This window comes from Adiantum capillus-veneris, chromosome 5, assembly GCF_014529385.1.
Source record: "Adiantum capillus-veneris isolate H3 chromosome 5, ASM1452938v2, whole genome shotgun sequence".
NCBI lineage: Eukaryota > Viridiplantae > Streptophyta > Polypodiopsida > Polypodiales > Pteridaceae > Adiantum > Adiantum capillus-veneris.
Window position 1 is genome coordinate 166,662,292 of NC_140935.1, and position 24,434 is coordinate 166,686,725.

General features: G+C 41.6%; 1 protein-coding gene across 1 annotated transcript; it reads right to left on the reverse strand.

Moving 5' to 3' along the window:
• Positions 1-184: 184 nt before the first annotated feature.
• On the reverse strand, positions 185-2,962 carry LOC147458508 (uncharacterized). The gene has a single exon (XM_086513435.1). It carries the CDS (start codon positions 2,960-2,962, stop codon positions 185-187), a length of 2,778 nt encoding a protein of 925 aa, XP_086369561.1.
• Between the last annotated feature and the right edge of the window lie 21,472 nt (positions 2,963-24,434).

The following is a 24,434-nucleotide window of genomic DNA, read 5'->3' on the forward strand; positions in this document are numbered from 1 at the left end:
TGAAGTCGGGCAGTCGGAGGACAGGTGTACTGCACATGGCAATCTTCAGGTTCTCAAAAGCTTCTTCTTCTCTGGTTGTCCATTGGAAAGGTTTGTGGCCTTTTGTGATTTCTGTAAGTGGGGCCGCAATCTTGCTGAAGTCGCGGATGAATCGGCGGGTGTACTGGCAGAAACCCACAAATTCTCAGACTTCTTTGATGGATGTTGGTGGGGCCCACTTGATGACAGCGTCAACTTTCTTAGGGTCCACCATAATGCCTTCGGATGTGACGATGAAGCCCAAGAACTCGATTTGCTGCACAGCAAACTCACACTTCTCCAGCTTGGCATATAGTTGGTGTTCGCGGAGACGTTGGAGTACTGCGGCCACATGCTTCTGGTGCTCTTCCAGGGTCTTGCTGTAAATCAGAAGGTCATCAATGTATGTGATGAGGAAATCATCTATCATGTCCCTGAAACTGTCATGTATGATTCTGCAGAATGTGCCAGGGCCGCCAGTGAGACCAAAACCCAGGACAAGCCATTCCCACGAGCCGTAGCGTGTGCGGAAGGCGGTCTTCGCAATGTCTTTGAGTGCGATGCGGACTTGGTGATAGCCTGAGCGTAGATCGATGCGCGTGAAGTACTTGGCGCCCTGTAATCTGTCTAGGAGGTCTTCCATCAGCGGAACTGGGTACTTGTTTTTGATGGTTATTTTGTTTAAGGCCCGATAATCCACACAGAGCCGCATCGAGCCATCTTTCTTCTTGACGAACAACACTGGGGCCCCAAAGGGAGAGCTGCTGGGCCGGATGAAACCTTGATCCTCCAATTCCTGTAGTTGCTTCTTGAGCTCTTTGAGCTCGGTGTCGTTCATGCGGTAGGGGGCCTTTGCCGGGGGAGTGCTACCTGGGATGAGGTCAATTTCATGTTGAATTTGACGGGGAGGGGGTAAGCCGGGGGGGAGTTCTGGAGGCATGACATCCTTGTATTTTTGAAGGATGGGGGTCAGAGAGGGGTCACCCACTTTGGCCTGCTCGATGCTGATGGTGTTGAGCCTAGCTGTGGGCTGTTCCTTTGCCTGCATGATGCAGAGGTGAACTTGAGCTCCTTTCTTGAGGGCCCGCTCTGCTTGCTTTGCACTCATGAGATTGAGTCTTGGTGAGGAGTGTTCCGGAACTTTTTGTTTGCCTTTCATCGCTGCTAACTGTGCCGGGTCTTGTCGGTTGATGGGAGGCGAGTTGGTTTGCATACGCGCCTGGCGGGTGAAAGCTTGACTTGTTGTGAGTCTGGCGCCTTGTACTGTCACTGCTTTGCCCTGATTATTTAGCAGTAATTGGTCCACCTTCATGCCTAGTAGAGCAATGAGGTACTTGTCGTTGAAGGAGAGACCAATGATTGCCTCAAAATCGTCCATTGGAACCACTATGAAATCCAGCCGACATGTGAATTCACCCAACTCGATCCTGACCTGACGAGCTGCCTTGACATTGTTATCCTTTCCTTGGGCAAACTTTACTGTCGTTTCGTTGACGGTGGTGAGGCGTAGGCCCAGACGCTCGGCACATTGTGGCGACAGAAAGTTGTGTGTGGCGCCCGAGTCTACCATGATCCATTGCTTCTGGGATCCGATTGTTGCTTGAACATACAAGTTCTGAATGTCTGTTATTGCTGCGGCCATACACTTCGGGCGGAGGGACACTGCTCCAATTCGGGGTTGCTGGTTAGCCCCAGGACTAGCCAGTTCTTCGACGCTTATTCGGGGGGGGGAAGGTGGTTCTTCTATCTGGAGGGTGTTGACCCTGCTAGATGAGGATGCTGCTTGGTTGCGTTGGCGTACACACGGGAAGTAGGGACCATGCTCAAGCTTGCAGTCACGGCACCAGACACGATCGGTGCGCGGGTAGTTGTTGTTGCTTTTGTAAGTATTGGAGGAGAAGCTGCTCGATGTGGGGCTGTGAGAATTGCTTGCCAAAAAGCTCCGTGGTGGTGAGCGGGGTCCATTGCTTCTGTAACTGGGTCGAAACTCGCGGCCTCGCCCGGCAGGTGGGTTAGGCCCATTATTGGGGGCAAAATTGTTGGGGCGAGGGTTGTGTGGAATGATACCCTGGGTTGAGTTTGTATCCCGTAGCTTCTCGGCCATGTTGGCGGCTACTTCCCAGGTGTTGGGATTCTGCTTCTCTACCTCGCGACGGGCCCAAGGCTTAAGGCCGTACAGCAATCCATGTAGCCTGTCTGTTGTGTGCATGAGTGGGAGTTGCAGCATCAGGCGGCGGTACTTGACCACGTACTCTGATATAGGGCCGTCTTGGCGCAGATCGCGCCACGAATCTCTGACTTTGTTTCCTTCATTCTCTAGCACAAAATAGTTAAGCATGTCTCTTTGTAAGTCCTCCCAGTCCTCCCAGTGCTTTGAAGGTTGTTCATTGAAGAACCACACATAGGCGTCGTCAGCCAGGAAGGTTTTGGCCACTTGCACCCATCGGCGTTTGCCTATGTTGTTCCACTGCATGTAGTCTTCGACCTCACTGAACCACTTGTTGAGTGCCAGTGAGGTGCGGTGGCCTCGGTATTTCTCTGGGGGCAGGGGTTTGAATTTTCCCAGTCTGTTTTCGTCTTCTAGATTTCTCTCGGGGCTGTAGTAGCGCCCTTCACTTCGGTCATCCGGTTCGTCTTCATCTTCGTCCACTGTCTCTAATCTCCCGGGCCGCGGTCGTCTTTGCGTGTTTCGCCGCGTGTTGACATTGCTTGGCCCCGGGCGGTCTTCATGTCGCTGGCCTAGCTGCGTTTGCAGTAGGTCGCTCAGGTTGGCAGACATCATGTTTATTTGGTGTTCTACAGAGGCCATGATGCGTGCCTCTAGTCTTTCTTCCATTGACTCTTGGTGGTCTTGTCGCGACTTTTTCTCTTTGTTCTTCTTCGGGGCTCTATGAAGCTCCGGTTCCGTCCTGTATCCTTCTTCATCTTCTTGATTTCCCGCCATTGGGTGTTCTTGTGGCCGAAGCCGAGGAGAAAATCAGAAAATACCGAAAAATTGGGAAACTGCGAGAAACAACTTGAAAAACTTTGAAAACTATGAAACAGTGAGGAAAACGGGTCCAAAACGACGAAACTGCGAAACAATGCTCAAAACGGTGAAAAACCGGTCCCAAACGGTGTAAGACGGGGCAAAACGAGGTAAAACGCTGAAAAACGTGGAGAAACGCGTCAAAACGGGGCAAAACGCGGGTCAAACGAGGCAAAACAGTGAAAAACTTTGAGGAACGTGGAGAAAACGCACGGAAAGGGGCAAAACGGGGCAATTACGCAAGGAACGTGGTAAAACGGGGCAAAACGGGCCGAAAACGCGGAGGAAACGTGAACAAAACGAGGCAAACGGGCCGAAAACGTGGTGACAACCACGGGCCGCGGGCCGACGTCGGGTCGGCGGGGACTCGAGCCGAAGCTCTGATACCAAGTGTGACGCCCTCGTTCGGGGCGTCGCGGAAACGGGGCCGCGCCGGCTCACTTGCGATGCAAACGGGACCTGCAGGCAAGCAAACGCACGTACAAGAACTCAACTTGAAAACTGAACGCAAGAGGGACACGAGAATGAGGGACGCGAACGCATGATCAATTTCATAAGAAAGTGCCGAATACAAGGGACGCAAGTAATCACTTGAAAACGGGGCTGGAAAGTTGGGGGAAGTGGCACATACTTCCCTTATAGCCCGTCGCTTTTGGTGATGGGCGGGCATGCATTACAATGAACAAATGACGAGACCTGCCAACGATGAGGGCCACCCTCGTAGCCACCTTGGGAACCACAAGGTCCAATGGGTGTAGTGATATTGCATAGCTTGAACCACAAGGTCCAATGGGTGTAGTGATATTGCATAGTTGCTCCTCAACAATGCCAACAATGAAGTAGACCACCAAAGAATCATGCAAGGGCTCTCTCTCTCTCTCTCTCTCTCTCTCTATCTATATATATATATATATAAATATGAGCATCAAGTGATTTTTCTAAGTGTCTTCATCAACCGCAAGCTACCAAGTTGCAATTTTCCATCTTACGTGTCACCTTTTGCATGGTTTCTCATGAATCGCATGCCACAAACGTCCTCATAAGAATCTCAGGTAATGGTGCAATCAAATGGGCAAGAAGCAATTACCTAGGTGACTAGTGCTGAGAGAGAGAGAGAGAGAGAGAGTTCTCTTCTAAAGAGTACCTCCTTTTTTCTAATATTTCACTCAGAGCAACAATGAAGGGATGTAGAGAGCATTATTTATTTATTTATTTGGGCCTTGAAATTTTACTTTATTGCTCTCTATAGAATTAGCTATTATAACGTATTGGGGGAGAGAGACAGAGAGACAGAGAGACCAATTGCAAGCCAAAATTTAATGATAATCTTTGCCATCACATTCTAATCAAAGCCCGGTAGCACCAGTAATGCTCTTGATATGGCTACCATGGCCAACACACGGGCCCAAAGTTGTTAAAGCCTACCTCTATTAGATGTTGCACCTAAAATATGATTCAGCAATCCACTCTCCAGTGCTTCTCTCAAAGTTTTTGAGACTTATTGTCACTCGAGTACAAAATATGTACTTTATCAATATAAACCCCCATCATGTAAATAAACGTGTACTGCGAGTTCAACACAATATCTAGCGTGTTTAGAGAGAGAGAGAGAGAGAGAGAGAGAGAGAGAGAGGCAATCGGTTTCCTTTATGTAACAGAATATGGCTATAACCTTGATTGTAGCGGAATTAAACTTAACACTAGTGAGAATTTCCTTAAGAGAATTCTTAAAGAGCATAAGGAGAGCACTTGATTAATGGTAGCAAAATGAACATTATACCTGGTTAGCTTGGCATGAACAGGTATTATAGATTCTCCCTTGAAGAGAGACTCCCCAACACCTTCAAAGGTGGAGAGAGTTATCAGGGAAGGGAAGAGGAAGAAGAAGTATCATATGAGAAAGAAGTACTTTCCTCACCATAGATTACTCTTGGAGCTTAGCTTAGCATAGTAATATAGATGGTAGAGAAGATGAGCATGCCGTTGAAGCTTGGGTCTTGGTTGGAGTTGTGTTCCATAGCCAAGAGGTGTTGGTGTAGGCTCTCTACTTCTCAAGCTTGGAGAAGTAGATGGAGTTCTTGCTCAACACAATGAGAGAAAGCGAGAGTATTTTCTCTCTCTCTCTCTCTCTCTCTCTCTCTCTCTCTCTCTCTCTCTCTCTCATGCTTGATCCCTTTGGCCCTTGCCAAGCTTCGTCGATTTCACAGGCCATGGTCATTTCAAGCAATAGTGATAGCATTTGGACAAGTGTCCTTCTTTCCCCTTTGAGAGAGAGGGCTTGAATAATGCTTGAATAATTATTTAATTAATCAAAATTCTCATTGGACCTCTCTAAAGGTTAGAGGGTGCATGTGTGTTCTCTCTCCTCCCCTATTGTTGACCCGTGGGTCAACAGCACGACTTAACTCAACAGTAATTATTTTCTGAGAGTTATGAAATGCTGCAGATTATGGTTAAAAACATCATTTGTAATGAGTAGTTAGTCTAGTTGCAAAAGCTGGGTGCAATGGCACTTCTAGATTGTACATACAAAGCCATTTTACCCCTTGAACTCTATTTTAGGTTTAACCTATGGTAGCCTTAGTATATAAGGTACATAGGTCATTTTGTAAAGAAAATTCTTATCATAATCAAGTTTTAAGCTACCATCGACTGTGTGTGACAGAAAAAAAGAGAGAGCATGAGCTTCATCTTGGTGCTACTTCCCGCTCGTTCATCACATTAGAGATTCGACCGCACCATCGCGATAGGCTTGGAGAGAGCTACAACACCAAGCATTCCATGTGAGATGGAGCACGTGTGTTGACGTATCTACGAGCTATTTGTGGTCGTAAGTGTATCAACGATGTCTGCTTTTTGTGTGCAAGTAGTCATTAGAATCATGGCGACTTAGATTTCAATTTTGGGCACTTTCAAAATTTGGCTCTGTCTTTGTATGCATTTTGCAGATGGGTCTGGAGTGAGGGTTTTGAGCGTAGAGGCTTTGGGATGGGTGTATCCTAGTGAGGGGATGGTGTTCCTTAAGTTTCGTACGATTCTGGTATGATTTGGTGAGTTTCCTTCTGTTTGTGTGTATGTGGGTTGGTTGGTGTATTTGAGAGCAGCGAGATTCTTGATTGTGGTTTGGTTGACCTTCTAGAGTGTTGTATGTGTGGGATGATCTTAGCCTGGCAAGATAAAGAGATTGCCTTCATGCGCCTTTCGTGTCATCCGTATCCTCAATTGACATTATGTTGATCTAGGTAGTGATGCATGCACTTTATAGGTGGTGTGATTCGCTCTCACAACATTATCGTCGTTGCCGGGGACACAAGGACTTGAGTAGGTAATCCTACTAGCATTCGTGTGATGGTTGCTTGCTTTTGTTTTGGCTAAAGAGAGCGTTTTTCTTAAGTGGATCGGAAGAGGTTATTCCGAGATCAAATGGATAGCCAAGAAGCGTGTGTCTTATCGAGCGTCTGCGACTAGGTAGATTTAGTTAGGACTTGTAGTATTAGTTGTAGATTAGAGTAGTTGTCGATGGTCAAGTGATTTGTGAGGTGATAAAAGCGTTTGCTAGTCCGTGTATGGCAGTGAAACATTTTTCTACTTCTAGATGCAAAACCCCATATGATGTGTAAGAGTAGCTTCAAGTAAGTGATTTGATTTTGATCTAGAGCTATTCATCACTGATTTATTTGCTAAAGGGCTTGTTTGCATTCATGGTCTTTGAAAAGTTTGATTTTGAGTGTAAAAATGCAAAAAACATATTTGTGTTGACATTTTTCCATGACTGATTGATGGTGTGCATATAAGAGGGCATTTGCAAGAGTTTTGTGAAGAAAAATTGCAATTCTATATAACTTGGATATCATACACGTATGATGTCTCAAGAGGCATCTGAAGACCAATTTTGAAAAATTTGACTGCACCAGAGTGTTCAAAAGGGGGGTTTTACCCTAGATCACATCGAGACTAGAGTTTTGACCAACTCTTGACATGCAAAAGACAAAAGATGGAGTGTGAGAAACAAAAAATTGTGATTCTGTGCATATTTTTGCATGAAAATTGGTATAAGTGCTTGAAAACCAATGCCGAAGACTTTGGGATGCTTGTGAATGAATTCTGACAAAAAATTCCTCATCAAACATCATACGTGTATGATGTCTTAAGGGTGATTCTAGCAACGTTTTGAGCTTTTGACATTATACCCATCTTCTGCATGTTTCGTTGAGCACATACACCAAATTTCATTTCATTTGGGCTTATAGATTGAAAATTGAGGGGATTTCCTCGTCAAAAGTGATGGTTTTGTGCATTTTTTACATCCAAAATTTGTTGTGAGCGCATATTTAGATTCTACAAACCAAGGGGCACCTGTGGTAGAAACAGAAGCCCATTCTAACTATTTAGACATCATACGCGTACGATGTCTTAGAGGCCAAATTTTGGGTCAAAAGATACGTATGAGTGCACCCTTGTGATCTAGAGCATTTAGGAAGCATATAGGCAAAATTACATTGAATTTGAAGCATTTTTGGGCTTGTAAAGGCCATAAGACGCATCTAGGCAAAGTGAATGCTTGAATCGATCATAACTTGCTCAAAAAGTGTTGGATTTCAATTATGAAAGAAGTTGTAATTTTCCAGTGTAGCGAGGTACCTGTGGAGTGAATTTCACTTCAAACTAATTGTTAGACATCAAGAGATGCCTGAGCAGTACAAAGACAAGAAGGTACACAAAAACGACGAAACTTCACGAGGTATGTCTCAAAAGCCATGTGCACGAGGCTAGAATGTCAGAGGTAAGAAAGAATGGCGATCAAACTTCTACAACAACATGAGGCCAATAATGATTGAGAATGGTCATCAAACTCCGGGATGGTCTACAAGGACAAAGAAAGTTGGTGATGCGACTAGATGAAGTACCCATCAAGTGTAAAGTTGTCTATCAACCACTTCACACTACTACAAGGCCGTATATATAGGAAGTAGATCTTTATACTATAAATCTTCTATCTTGTATGTGACTTAATGAAGCCTAACAAACAAAAGGGACTAACAGTACTGACAAGAACAAAAGGGGCAAAATGACAATTCAATCATCTATCATGATAAATGTCTGCAGGAGCAACCATGGGTCAAGCTAAATTCTTGTCATCGTCATTGGTTCTACATGTGTTTGGCAGCCAGAAGGTGCTAGGGATGCCATCATTCATTCTCGAGACTGAAATCCAAAAAAGTTAGCTTAAAAAGCCAGATACAAGTCCAATGCAAGCCAAACTTTGTCAGGAGGCTATGAATAGAGAACACAAGCTAAGGGTTTTTAAAAATAATTTTAAAAAAAGTATGACCCCTAGCCAGAGATGCAATTTTTTCAAATGTGGAGCCATGATAGCCATCTACATACCTTGTACATCATGTGCATGAGTTTTGGAGACAAATGGACAATGATAGCTCATTGATGATGAATGATGTTGGATAAAGCCCTTTTGAAGCAAGTTACTAACTTGGGAACTTAACTGGGGTTTATTGGGCTTTAATTAAGTAATGTATCAAGTAGAAGTAGTATAATGGTTTACACATCACACAAAAGCTAACAATGGTAAATAGGACTTTGATCACCCTGATGCAAGAACAAAGGTGTTACCAGCAAAGAAGAGCAAACACAAGTGGTACACAAACTAACCTTCGCAGGGTTACATGTTTTGTCCTTGATAAAGCGAATTGAATGATGGACATGGGTTTTGAACCTCAAATCAAAAAAATTATCTCTCAGATTCGGCCTAACCGACAGACTTTGTACTGGAGTGCAACTTGGCCTAAATGAATTGAAGATCTAGACATACAATTTCTATAGAATCCTTATAAAGTATTCATTGGCTCACAAGATCTGAAAGACAGTCATTCAATTCTATAGATTGTAGAAGTTGTTTTTTAGAACCAGAAATACTCAAAATTGACAGATTTGTTGGAGCAAGTGATGGATGGAGCTTTATCTATCCATGACGACAAGCACCTCAAGCATATACCTAAAGTACCTAAATGTCCTAGGTCTAATGATTTTTAACACTAACGTTTGGAGGTCTTGAATGAAGCTAACCCTAAGGTCTTTTAATCTCCATTACCTGCTCATTTCTCTTTGGTAGACCATCTCCCTTTTGGACCCTTCATGAGATGTAGCTTTCTCTCCCTTTGGTCCCGTGCTAAGATAGTTCTAAAAGCACATATCTATATTTTAACTCTTGTTCCCATTTATTTTTCCACATTAAATGATCAGTTCAATATGAGGAAAACACTTGGGATAGTTAGATATTAGATTTTATGACATTACCTGTCTCTTGAAACCATAGTCGTCCTCGACTATGAGGTAGAGAAGATAGAGCCTTAGTCATTATTAGTCTATGTTCCTTAGCGGGTAGAGGCTCCCTTTTTACCCTACGACATCATTCCGGAATGGATCACTAATCCACTTGGTGCTTGGGAGACTTAGCTGCCGCAAGCATGTCTGCTCTTTAGTCCATATCATACTCCCTAAGTAGAGTGACAAATTCTACTTGGTGTTTGGGAGACTTCGTCATCACAAAAAAGATTCTAAGCATGTATACTACCTAAATTTGTGCACAATAAAAAGAGAACTAGTCTTATAAGACAAAAACATTGCTAAAAAGCATTTACATTTGCTTAGTCTAGTGTAGCATTGTAAGCATTGACAAGGTTCATACTATCCTTAAGTCGTGTTCTTTGCATCCATCTAGCATCCTTGAAAAGGATAATTTTTGAACTTGAAAAGATACCGTCGGATAATTTTACCATGTTTTAGTACCTTGTCCTCGTGTTGAAGGGTGGATTCGGGCTGGAGCACCTCTTCTTGATCCTCGATCTCGGGCGGGTCCTCAATCATTGGTTCTCTTGGTGGCTCTCCTTTGTAAGGCTTAAGTAGGCTCACATGAAAAGAATTATGTTTGAGCCAATGATTGGGCAATTTTAGTCGATAGTCCATTTTGTTGATTGGTTTTAAGATTTGAATAGGACCATAGTATCTTTTTGCAAGCTTAGCATAATACTTTTGATGGCCCGTATGATTTTTGCCCATTGTTTGCATCAAAATCGAGCCTTGGGAAACTTGAGTAGGACCCAATCATTTTCCTTGAAAGTTAAGGCCCTTTCGTGCTTGTTAGCAGCAGCTTTTTGCCTTTATTGTGAGATGGATATTGCCTTCTTAGTCTTTTGAAAAGATTATTGTAGGTCTCGGCTATACTCATCAGCAGGCAACGAAGATCTTCCCATGTACCTTAAGTAGCAAGGGACTTGTAGGTCTTTCCTCAATGATTTCGAAGGGTGCCTTCCCTATAGTAGTTTGGACAGTGTTATTGTATGCATACTCTACAAGAGGTAGGTACTTCTCCCATTGTAAGCGTTGATCTACTTTTGTGACATAGGTCTTGAGTAGATCTAGAATCGTAAGGTTAGCTATCTCATTTTGGCCATCCTTTGTGAGTGATAGGCCGAAGAGAAATTTAGCCTTGTACCTAGATTCTCAACAAGACCCTTCTAAAAATTACTGGTCATTTGAGGATCTCTATCTGACAATATGGATGTTGGCAAGCCATGGTGTTTGAAAATCTATGATATGAAGAGGGTTTCCATTTGATGTGCCTTAATGGTCTTTTTGATCGGTATGAAATGTGCTTGTTTACTAAAGCTGTCAACTATTGTCCGGATTCCCATATTCCCATGGATAAACTTGGGTAATCCAAAGATAAAATACATGGATATACTCTCTCATGGTGAATTAGGAATTGGCAATGGCTGGAGTAATCCAGGTTGATTCCCTCTATCATACTTGGTCTTTTGGCATACCACGCATTTTGAAACATACTCTTGTATCTCTACTTTCATGGTAGGCCAATATAAATACATCTCTACTCCTTGAGCAGTAGGTTGAATCCTTGTATGCCCCGTATAGGAAGGAACATGAGATTCATACATTACTCTCTCACAAAGGGAGCTAGTAACACATAGCCTTATTGCCATGGAGAAGATAACCATCCTGCAAGGTGAACGGTTCTTCTTTCTTCCCTAAGGCAAGGGTTGGCATTATATCCTTGACATCAGGGTCGGTAGCATACTCATCTACTATAGAAGATAGATCATTGTGTGAGTTGCTATAGACACTGCATTTACCTTTGGTGGTCATGATAGTACATCGACCACTTGATTGTGCTTGCCAACAGTATGACCAATATGAAAATCAAATTGCAAAGGAAAAATTTCCCACCTCATTTGTTTGTCGAAAAGCTTAGTTTGCATCATGAAGTACTTAAGACTTTGGTGATCCGTTCGTAAGATGAATGGAATTCCCAAAAGATAATGCATCCATGTGTCAAGGACACGTAGAACAGCTAGTAGCTCCTTTTTGTATATGCCCAACACTAGCTCATTGGAATTGAGTCTTCAACTTTCGTATGCTATGGCATGCCCTTCTTGAAGCAAGATTACTCCAAGGCAATCTCCACAAGCATCGCAGTGGACCTCAAATGATTTTGAGAGACAATGTAAGCATAGGTAGAGAGGTAAACTTTTCTTTGAGCTTGTCAAATGCATTTTTCTCTTTTGCAGTCCATGTATACTTAACATTCTCTTTGTTGAGTCATGTAATGGTCCTGCTATTTGCAAGAATTTTTCTATGAAGCATCTATAGTATGCACTCATATCAATAAAGCTTCGTAGCTCATGTAGACTCCTTGGGTTAGGCCATCCTTTTATTTTCTCTAACTTTGTTGGATCCATATGGATACCATCTTGGGAGATAATGTGACCTAAGTATCGAATCTCTTGAAGGAAAAAATCACTCTTCTTTTGATTAATGAAAAGTTTATTCTCCCTCAAAGCTTGAAAGATTACCTGGAGATGTTGCTTATGTTCCTCGAGATAATTGGAGTAGATGATGATATCATCAACGAACACTCTAGTAAACTTGCGGTGGGGTCTAAAAAAATTATCCATTAGCTGATTGAATGTGGCCGGAGCATTTGTCAAGCCAAAAGGCACAACAAGTTATTCATAACGACCAAATGTTGTGCGAAAAGAGGTCTTTAAAACATCTTAGTTCACTATCCTTATTCGATGATAGCCACTTTTAAGGTCAATCCTACTGAAGTAGGTAGATCCTTGTGACTTATCAAACAAATCTTCTATAATGGAAATGGCCTACGAACTTTGAGAGTAGCGGAATTAGGAAATTAGGTGAAGCACTTTTGAGAGATTACTTTGTGAGCATAGAGGGTGAACTTAATTGATGGTAGCAACATAAACATGGTACTTAGTTAACTTGGCATGAACAATACTTTTGCAAAAGAGAGAGAGAGAGTTTAGAGAACATGACAATAGTTGAGGACCAAATTCATATGGAGCTGGTCCCCCCTCCAATAGGCATTTGTAGTATAGTTTCTCCCATCAAGAGAGACTTGGTACAATACAATATTTGTGTTCCTTGTGACCTAGGTGATGCAATGAAGATGGAAAGCTTCATGCATCACAAACATAACATAAACTTTGTAGAAAGCATTAACTATCCCAAGCCTCAGTCCCAAGGCCTCAAACACCTTAGAAGGTGGAGAGAGCTAGTGGGGAATGAGGATAGGGAAGAGGAAGAAGAAACATCCATAGGAGAAAGAAATAGTTCCTCACTTATCATTACTCTTCTTGCTAGCATACATAATAGCATAGTAATGAAGATGGTGAAGATGGCAAGCTTAAGCATTGAAGCATGGCTCTTGGTTGGATTTGCATTCCATAGCCAAGAGTGTTGGTGTAGGCTCTCACTTCTCACAAACTTGGAGAAGGAGGTGGAGTTCCTCAACTTTCACCAACTGAGAATGGCTCCACAAAATGAGTGTCTGTGTGGTGTATATCCCCCTAGCACCCCCCTTGCTTTCTTGGGGAGAGTTGCAACTTTTCCACATGCTGCGAGCTCATTGGACCTCTCTCCCCCTAGCCAATCACATGCAGCATGCAGTCAAGTACATGGGTAGTCTTTTGACAAGTGCCCTCCTTACCCCTGGGAGAGAGAGAGAGAGAGAGAGAGAGAGAGAGAGAGAGAGAGAGAGAGATCTTGAAAATATATAGATATTTGTTGGATGGAACTAGAAGCTCATTGGACCCCTCTCTAGCCCAACCAATAGCATTCAAGCACACCATGCGGTTAAGCTTAGTGAGAGTCTGACATGTGTCCCATGTGCCCTTTTAGAAAAGGGGTGCCCCTGGGGTGAGTGGAAGGTTAGGTCAAAGATTCCCCTAACTTTGGGACTTTTATGCATAGGAAGCTTCTCAAGCAACTTCCTTATTGAGTGTGTAGGGTCTCTTTTTGACTCAAGCATCTTCCCCCCCATGCATAGGAAGCTTCTCAAGCAACTTCCTCATTAAGTGTGTATGGTCTCTTTTTTACTCAAGCATCTTACCCCCCATGCATAAGAAGCTTCTCAAGCAACTTCCTCATTAAGTGTGTAGGGTCTCTTTTTGACTCAAGTATCTTACCCCCCATGCATAGGAAGCTTCTCAAGCAACTTCCTCATTAAGTGTGTAGGGTCTCTTTTTGACTCAAGCATCTTACCCCCCATACATAGGAAGCTTCTCAAGCAACTTCCTCATTAAATATGACAAGTACCTCAAGTACCTTAGTCATCAAGCATGACAAGCACCTTAGGTGTAGTTCCCACCTCAAGCTCAGCCCTAGCTTGCCTAAGGTCAAAGGCAAGTTTAGGTCGGGTTCCCACCTCAAGCACATCCCTAGCTTGCTTAAGGTCAAAGACAAGTTTAGGTTGGGTTCCCACCTCAAGCTCAGCCATAACGTGCTTAAGGTAAAAGGACTTTTAGCACTAACCATTGGAGGTCTTTAATGAAGCTAACCCTACGGTCTTTTAAGCTCCATTAGATGCATGTTGCTCTTTGATAGACTACCTCCTTTTGGACCCTTATTGAGATGTAACCATCTCTCCTCTTGATCCCCTACTAAGGTAAGTCTAGAAGCACTTATTGCACATTGCTCTTTGATAGACCATCTCCTTTTGGACCCCCAATGAGATACAACTATCTCTCCTTTTGGTCTCGTGTTGGGATAGGTCTAGAAGCACATGTTTCTATTCTAACTCTTGTTCCAGTTTATTCTCCCACATTAAATGATCAATTTGATATGAGAAAATCATTTGGTAAAGTTAGATATTATATTTTATGACATTACCTCTCTCTTGAAATCATAGTCATCCTCGACTATGAGGTAGAGAAGATAAAGCGTAGTCATTAGTCCATGTTACTTAGAGGGTAGAGGATCCCTTTTTACCCTTCGACATCATTCCAAGATGGATGACTAATCCATTTGGTGCTTGGGAGACGTAGCTGCCGCAAGCATGTCTGCTCTTTAGTCCATATCATACTTCCAAAGTAGAGTGACAAGTTCTACTTGGTGTTTGGGAGATGTCGTCACCACAAAAAATGATTTTAAGGATGCTATTTAAATTTGTGCACAATAAAAAGAGAACTAGTCTTATAAGACAAAAACATTTTTCATTTAAAATGCATTTTCATATGCTTACTCTAGTGCAACATTGTAAGCATTGACAAGTTTCATATTATCCTTAAGCTAGGTTCTTTGCATCCATCTAGCATCTTGAAAAGAATAATTCTTAAACTTAATAAGATATCGTCAGATAAACTTACCGTTTCTTAATACCTTGTCTTCATGTCATAGGATGGACTCAGGTTGAAGTACTTCTTCTTGATCTTTGATTTTTGGTGAGTCTGCAACAACTATTGCTTCTATTGATGGCGCTCCTTTGTAAAGCTTATGTAGGCTCTCATGGAAAACATGGTGCATGAGCCAATGGTTGGTCAAATTTAATTAATAAGCCATCTCATTGATTAGCTTAAGAATTTAAAAAGGACCATAATATCTTTTTGCTAGTTTAATATCATATTCTTGGTGGTCCATAGGACTCTTGCCTGTATTATGCCTCAGATGAGCTTTGTGAAACTTTAGCAAGACCCAATCATTTTCCTTAAAGGCTAAGGCTCGTCTATGCTTATTAGTAGCAGCCCTTTTTGCCTTTGCTTTGAGATGGATGTAACCTCTTTAATCTTTGGACAAGATTCTTGTGAGTCTTGGCTATATCCATCAGCAGTGACGATCTTCCCATGTACTTTAAGTAGTAAGGGACTTTTGGATCTTCCCTCTTTAACCTCAAAAGGTGCTTTTCCCATAGAATTATGTACAATGTCATTGTATGCATACTCCATAAGAGGTAGGTACTTCTCTCATTGAGAACATTGATCCACTTCCATGACATAGGCTTTTAGTAGATCAAGAATTGTTAGATTAGTTATTTCACTTTGGTCATCCGTTTGTGGATGATAGGCTGAAAGAGAAATTTAATCTACTTCCTAGATTCTCAAAGAGACCCTTCTAGAAAGTACTGGTTATTCTAGGATCTTTGTTTGACACTATGGGTGTTGGGAATCCATGATGCTTGAAAATTTGAGATCTGAAGAGGCTTGCGATTTGATGTGCCTTAGTAGTCTTTTTTTGACAGGCATAGAGTGTGTTTTCTTGTTAAGTATGTCGACTAAAACAATCCAAGTTGCTTCCCTCGATCAAATTTCAACTTTTGGTATACCACGCAGTTTGAAACATACTCTTGTATGTTTACTTTTCATGGTAGACCAACAAACATACATTTGTACTCCTCGAAGAGTAGGTTATGGAATCCCTCTTTGCCCCGCATAAGGAGAAGTATGGGATTCATACATGACTTTCTTATTGTATGGATGATTAAAACATAGCCTATTGCCATTTGGAAGATAACCATTCAAGGTGAATGGTTCTTTTTTCTTCCCTATTGTAAAGGCTGTAATCACGTATTTAAAGTCCGGTCAGTAGCATACTCATCTATCATAAAAGATAGATCATTGCGAGTTGCTATAGACACCACATTTACCCTTGGTCATTGTGAAATTGCATCGACCACTTGATTGTGCTTGTTAGCAATGTGAGCAATATGAAATTTAAATTGAAAAAGAAAATTTGCTCACCTCATTTGTTTGTTGGAGAGCTTGGTTTGTGTCATGAAGTTCTTGAGGCTTTGTGATCCATTCGTAGGATGAATGGAGTCCACAAGAGATAGTGTTTCCACGTGTTTAGGGCATATAGAATAACTAGTAGCTCTTTTTCGTATTTGCCCAATACTCACTTATCGAAGTTGATTCTTTGACTCTCATATGCTATGGCATGCCCTTCTTGAAGCAAAATAGCTCCAAGGCATTTACCACAAGCGTCACATTAGACCTCAAATGGCTTCGAGAGATCTAGTAGTGTGAGCACACGTTGAGAGATAAGATTCTCCTTAAGCTTCTTGCACTTTTGCAGTCCATGAATACTTAACGTTATTTTTTTGTTAAGTCATGTAATGGGCTTGCTATTAGCGAGAATGTTTTTTAATGAAGCATCTATAGTATGCACACATACCTATGAAGCTTTGTACCTCTTGTAGATTCATTGGATTAGGCCATCCTTTTATTATCTCTAACTTTGTTGGATCCATACGGGTGCCATCTTTAGAGATAATGTGACCTAAATATCGAATCTCTTGTACAAAAAATTCACTTTTCTTTTTAACAATGAAAAGTTTATTCTCCCTCACAACTTGAAAGATTACCTAGAGCTGTCGCTTATACTCCTCAAGAGAATTTGAACGGCGTGAAGATTTTTGTCCATCATGAGTTTGAATGCGTCTAGAGCATTTGTCAGGCTGAAACTTGTAAATTATCAAATAGATCTTCTACCCATGGCACGGGAAATCTATTTTTGATAGCGATCTTATTTAGTGCTCTATAATCGACACACATGTGATATGTGCCGTCTTTCTTTTGCACTAAAAGCAATGGTGAACAAAATGGAGAGGAGCTAGACCTCACCATCCCTTTTTCCACCAATTCATGCACTTGCCTTAGGATCTCCTCTTGTTGAGCTTGTGAAACTCGATAAAGAGGCTTGTTAGGCGGTGAGCTTCTTGGTAGGAGCTCAATTGCATGGTCATTATCCCTCATTTAAGAGGTAGCTCACTAGGGATGTCATCAATAAAAACGTCTTGGAATTCATTTGGGAAATTAGACAACTCTAATTCCTCTTGATTCCCTTTATTGCAGGGATATGGTGTTCCCCAACTCATTAGTATCTATGTACATGCTCTTTTCCCTGTAGGTGAAGTAGATTCTCCTTTCAAGGAACTTCATGTTGGAAGCCATGCGGTTAAACCATGGTGCCCCAACGATAACATTCTCATGTTTGAGAGGGGAGATGAAGAAATCCTCTTTGTCCACATAGCTTTGGGCAGCATGAAGCCTTGATTTTCCAAGGAAAGAAGTAACTGAGATGTCTTGTCCCTTGATAACTCCATTGGCTTTTAATGCATCTCCTATCTTGTGGGCTTGTATGCCTAGCTTAGTGGTCAACTCTGTGAATATGAAGTTGTGAGTTGAACTAGGGTAAAAATAAATAAAGTCATCATGCTCTTGCATCTTTCCCCAAGCATAGGAAAGGAGAAATCCTTGGCAATGAGCATCCTCTTTTGGAGCTTCAAACATAGAGACTCTAGGAGTCTCATTACGGGAAATTCTATTGGGGCAAGGACGATAACAATGGCCTTGCTCCCCACACTTACAACATTTGTGGTCCTTACTAAAAGCTTCTAGCTCTTTAGGAGAGAGTTTATATTTACCTTTGTAAACTCCCTTCTCCTTGGATCAATTGTTGTTGTTGTTGGAATAGCCTTGGTATGAATTTTGGGCATTGGTTTTCCTCTTGGCATCAGCTATTGCCGTCACCATGAGCTCGTGTTCTGCAAAATTTAGCAAGCTCCAAAATTTTGTTGCATGAGCCTCACTTTACAAGCTCCTCATTCTTCTGATAGGATTGCTTCGGCCAAAACCAGGTGCTAAGTTCCAATGAGGGTGCAGGTTAGCATCAATGAAAACGCCATCACCTTGCTTTGAAAAATGCAGAGCCACTCAAAGAAACACTGAAAAATGGGGGCAGGCAAGGTTGTGATTTATCAGCCTTGTTTACGTTATTGAATCCCCTCCTAAGCATCAAACCCCACGCACATGAGCCTGATGTTGCCATCGTGCGTGAGCCCTGGCATGGTGTCATAGCTAACATTGACTTTTAACATAGGAACCCTTGGTAGCCAAACCCCCAATGGGTGTCTTTGCATTGATGCTCTAACAAAGTGCCACAGCTCTCGGCTCACACAAATTTGCTATCAGACCTAGCATTGGTTGCTAGCGTGGAAAGGAATTTACCTTTATGGTCTAGCCGACAACATCTTACCATCATATTTCATCATATATACCATCATTATTTCATCATTTCTATGGCCCCATCAAATAATTGTATATTTTTAAAAAATAACCTTCCCTTTTTCGTTAGGAAAAGAGAAAGCATCACTAAGGCCTCACCCCTTTGCGGCAGGCCAAAACAGGCCAAAAATGATTAGTATCGACTTGCCGTTTGACTGTGGGTTAGCTGGCAAATGCTCAACCCGCGCTTGAGCATGGGCAAGGAGCAGTTCAAGAACTTGGTCTCCCCTCGTTTTGTGTAGTGTATTAGTGAACACCCCTTGGCCTCCACGTATGCGCACTCAATCTTGGGCACACAATTTGTAACTGGCCTGAGAGTATACTTTCAGTTAGGTTTGAATGTCTTTTAAGGTTAGAAAATACCACATGTGAATTATAGTCTAACTCACAGTGAATTGTGGAATTCTTGTATTAACTGAAAACAACACGATTTAATCTCAAAAACATGACATGTACTTTACCACATGTGCATGTTTGAGAGGTAGGAGTCTAGCTAGATACAACTTATGTTATTATGATGGTCTCAATGACCCAATTTTTTTTGCAATTTGTATGAGCAGCATACAATGGGATTTGTGAAGCAAATGACCAATGCAGCATCATCAATTACTATGAATCTAACTAATGGATTCTATGTTACGTCATGTGAATACCATGGTGTAGGCAGATGCCATGATATCTATGGTTGAACAAGTCACTAAATGAAGTCTCTTATTGTGTCTAAGTACAAATCTGATGGTAGATAGTATTGCAGCTTGTACATTGCATCCTCAAATTATGTGTGTCGTTGTATGAGATCAAATGGTTTTGGCTTCCCCACGCTAAAAATAAAAACTTCTGTATATACCCACAAAAAAAGGTGCCATTTTATAGCACGTACATGCATAAATTTTGGAAACTCTCTATCCACAACTACAATGTAGAAGAGACGAACTGGAAATAGGAAAATGTAGTTCACATATAGAAACAAGTATAAATTTTCTTGTTTTTTTTCACAATGTCGTACTTCTTTGAGTTGGTGGGTGTCCAATCAAAATATTATATCCTTATGTAGTCATTGCTTTTGTTGTCCTCTGTGTATGAGAGGATGTCAACTATGTTAATTCTCTCGCACTCTCATACTATAATTGAGGCAACTAGAGATTAACAACTCACCACCTATTTACTCTATATGTGTTCCCTCACAGGCTACCTCCTCTCTAGAGTCTTCTCTCCTGTAAAATCCAAGTCTTGACACACTCCCCCCCCCCCCGGAAGTCTTCTCATCCTCCAAATACAAAGTGAGAAGTCTCTTCCTGAAAAACTCATCGTGTTTACAAGTGGAGCCTTTATAAGAACTACTACCTATGTCAATCTCGTTGTCCATATAGTGTTTACCCATTTCCTCTATTGACTCATAGAGAACATTGGATGGACTTGCAAGTAGCAAGTGGCTATAACTTGTAGGCAACACGTGCCTTCTTGAGTTATAAAAAAGGTCCATAATATGTGGGACATAACTTTAGGTACATCTCCCAACTTTACACGTTTTATATGCTATGGAACATGTACAATGTATGGTCTTAAGACACATAAGAGCGCTCACGGTCATAGAGGCTATGAAGAGCCAATGGAATATATCGATTTTTGCCCAAAAATACATAGTGGATGATTATTGTGGCAATGATGCAACGTTGACTATTAACTTTTGTGAAGGATTTCCCCCCTCATTTTGCAAAATCATCGTATTAGAAGCCTAGAATTATAATGAAGTATGGTTCTACCACTTATCTCTTGTACTCATCTCTTAGTAAACGGGCACTTTCCACGTATAATGTCCGGCCTAGTATGTACCTTAGAGAAGTCTTTTATATAAAAGTGACATATTCCATTACTAGGGTTCCCTCTAGTTATTTCAAGGTGTAAACTTTGAGGAACAAAGTGAGCACTTGTGGAGGAGCTCCATTTTCTCTATACACTTATCAAAGAACTTCTTTTTATTCATGCTAGTCTTCCAATCTTCTCATGTTCGTGAGAGTGTAAGTTTTTGTGAGATAATAGTTTTTTGTCAAATGCAAGGATGTTCATGTCTTCTTATTTCTGTTTCTATGTATTCTCTCATTGAGAATGCATAATCAATGGTTGAATGATTTGCTTGAGATTTTTTATTGGAATGCCTAGTCTGTGTGCTTAATTGCTTCAGCTGTTCCCATGTATATTGTTAATTGAGTGCTCAAGTATTTAGAGTGTAGACATTGGGGGAGGGGGATCTCTTAGCTAGAGTTGGTCTCGAATTGGTTCTATATCACCTTGCCCAAGTTTAGATTGAAGCTTTCATCGTTCTCAAATACTTTGCATAGGTGGATAAATTAGGTAGAGGAAAAGAGGTTCAAACTTTGGCGACACAATTGGTGTGAGAGGGAGAGGAATGTAAAGTACTTTTTGGGTTGGGTATGGTGTCATGCTTATCTCTTGTGTAGATGAGAGAACTTGCCATACCGAGTTTCATAGATAATTTTCACTTGGCACGTCTATAGGATTTGGGTGATATTCATATGTGTTTTGCTACTTGTGATGCAGCCCCTCATTTTCTTTTGGTCCCATTTGTTGGACTATGAGGCATGAGCTTGTCAGGCCTAGGGTAAGACGAGCAAGGCCAAGGGCCAGGACACACATGTTGTTAGGAAACATGACGTAGCTAAGTAGATAATTGAGTAGTTTACTTAATGGAGAGATATAATTTTCACACATGAGAGAGAGAGAGAGAGAGAGAGAGAGAGAGAGAGAGAGAGAGAGCAATATACGTAGTTCACCCAATGTGGGCTACGTCCACGAGAAAGTAGCCACTCAATGTCTTAGTACTTCAAAACAAGAAGAAAATTACAAAGGGATTATACCCTTTTGGATCTCCTGCCTTGCGTCACTCTCACCACCTCGCATCAACTTCACAATGCACCACAATGATTCACAATCTGTTTTCTGTGTAGAAGAGGCCTCCTTTTATAGGCCAAAAGGGATGCCCTCTCTCATGAGAGGCAGCTATATGTAGCCGCCCTTGTGTTGACAAGTCCGACTTGGACTCTCCAACGCGCCCATGTGTGACCACCCTTGAGAAGACAAGTCCATCTTGAAATCGGCCACCGGACATTGACTTCTGACCATCGACCACCGACCAACCGATCCACCGTTTTTCAACCACTTTTCGACCGTCGTTTGGTCATAATATTCCGACACAAAGGAATACTTTGACAAAGTGTCGTGAAAATATTGGTTTTCAACGAGTGCTTTTTCTTCACGCACGATGGCTTCTCCTCATAAGGAGGCCTTACAAATGTGCGTTTTTAATACAAAAAATTACAAAGGGGTAAATCAGGCTCAATACTTAACAATCTCCCGCCTTAAGATTGATCTCCACATGAAACCTGTGACTGCTTTCCATCCTGGCTTCTTATCCTTGAATGACGATTGAAGATGAGAAAAAGCTCAGCTTCCCCTTGTTTCCCACCTTTGTAAACATGTCTGCAATTCATTTGTATGAACCTTTCCTAGCTTTAGCTATCCCTCTTCCAAAAGTGTGCGCATGAAATGATATCTCACCTCAATGTGCTTTGTCCTTGAATGAAAAGCTAAGTTCTTCGCAAGATGGATAGCACTTTGGATATCATTTTACAAGACACAATTGTCTGGTTTGAATCCAAGCTCTTTTAAGAATCTCTAAAGCCACATAATTTCTTTGCTTGCCTTTGTCATTGCTACATACCCTACTTCCGTGGTAGAAAGTGAGACCACTTTCTGCAGCTTCGAAGCCAGCTGACTACTATGCCTCCAATCGTGAAGACATAGCCAGTAGTGCTCCTTCAAGTATCTTTGTCACCTGCCATATCTGCATCAGCATACCCTTGCAAGAAAATGTCAGTGCCTCCAAAATACAAAGCATTCGTGGTTGTCACCTTTAGATACCTAAGTATCCACTTCATAGCTTGCTAATGCTCTTTACCTGGATTATCCATGAACCTACTCACAACTCCCACTGCATGTGCAATATCTGGCCTTTTCCACACCATAGCATACATTAGAGAACCTACCGTTGTAGCATATGGAACTTTAGACATATAGGCTATCTTCTCTCGTGTCTTTGGACACATATCCTTGGTTGATTTAAAGTGACTAGCCAAAGGTGTAGAAACATATTTTGCATCTTGCATTGCAATCTTTTCTAGTACCTTATTGATGTAATCCTCTTGAGATAGCTTTAGTGTCTTCTTTTTCATGTCCCTTCATATCTTCATACCCAATATCCTCTTTGTAGCACCTAAATATTTCATTGAAAAAGATTTAGATAGCTCCTATTTTAGGTCTTTGATGCCCTACATGTTAGCACTTGCAATCAACATGTCATCAACATACAACATTAGGATGATGAACTTCCCATCCCAAATTCTTTGTGTAAACGCAGTGATCTAAGTTGCATCTTCTGAATTTGTGATCCAACATCCATCTATCAAACTTCAAGTACTACTGTTTTGATGCTTTCTTTATGCATACAAGATCTTCTTTAATATGCAAACCATTTTCTCCTTACCTTTTACTTCATACCCCTTTGGTTGAAGCATGTAAATTTCCTTCTCTAAGTCACCGCCGTGAGGAAATGCCATATTTACATCCATTTGCTCAAGATTTAAATCATGAGCAGCCACAAGGCTTAAGACAAGCCTAATTGAGTTCATTTTTACAACATGAGAAAATATTTAATTGAAATCAACACCTTTCTTTTGAAAAAACCCTTTTACCACAAGCTTGGACTTGTACCTTTTCTTCTCACCTTCTTCTTCCTTCAGCTTATACACACATTTGTTCTGCAATGCTCGCTTGCCTTTAGGCAGCTCAACCAACTCCCATGTTTGGTTGTGATGCAATGAGTCCATCTCCACTTGCATGCTCTTCATCCATTCTTCTTTGGATTCGTGATGCATAGATTTTTCGTATGATTCTAGCTCTCCAGAATCTGAGATCAAGAGATGGTTGTAGGAAGGAACGAACCTTTTTGGAGGTCTACTTGCTCTCGTGGATCTTCGAGGACTCCTCATTCGATTGACATTGTTGTAGGTTGTCACCATTTGCACTCCTTGAGTCTTCACCGTCCTCAAGCTCCATGTACTCATCACCTATTTCTTTTGTTTGTTTTCTTTCCAAGTAATATTTGTACATATTCTGTTCATTGAAAGTTACATCCTTACATCTAAAGATTTTACCATCTTCAGGATTCCATTGGCGATATCCAAAGTCACCTTCTCCAGAGCCAATGAAGAAACACTTTTTGGACTTTGCATCTAACTTTGATCTTAGGCTTCTATCTATGTGCATGAAAGCCTCACACCCAAACACTTTGAGAAATGAATAATTCACCGGTTTACCTATCCATGCCTCCTCGGGAACTCCCCCATCCAATGTCATTGAGGGTGACCTGTTGATTAAGTATATAGGCGTACTTACAGCTTTCACCCAAAGCTCAAGCGGTAGGCCTACATGTAGACGCATGCTTCGTGCTCGCTCCATGATTGTTCTATTCATCCTTTTGGAAATTCCATTTTTGTGAGGTGTCCTTGGGGTTGTCCTTTGCCTCCGAATTCCATTGCTAGCACAAAATCTTTCAAAAGCTTGGATGCAATATTCGCCTCCATTGTCGGATTTGAGGCATTTAACCTCGGTACCTACTTCATTCTCCACAAAGGCTTTCCACCTTTGAAATATTGAAAACACATCGCATTTATTCTTCATGACATAAACCCATGTTTTTCTAGTTGCATCGTTTATAAATGTTACATAGTACAATGAGCCACCAAGGGATGGTGTACTTGGAGAACCCCAAACATCAGAATGAGCCAACTCAAGTTTTTTATTTTTTGTTTCAATTCTTGATTTTTGAAAATTTACCCTCTTTGAGGGTTTACCATAAACACAATCTTCACAGAACTCTAAGTCCACTTCTGGTAGAAGCTTCTTTGTTTGAAGGATTTGCA

Coding starts and splice junctions, on each gene's coding strand:
- LOC147458508 (XM_086513435.1), bottom strand. CDS start 2,962: ATGGCGGGAAATCAAGAAGATGAAGAAGGATACAGGACGGAACCGGAG.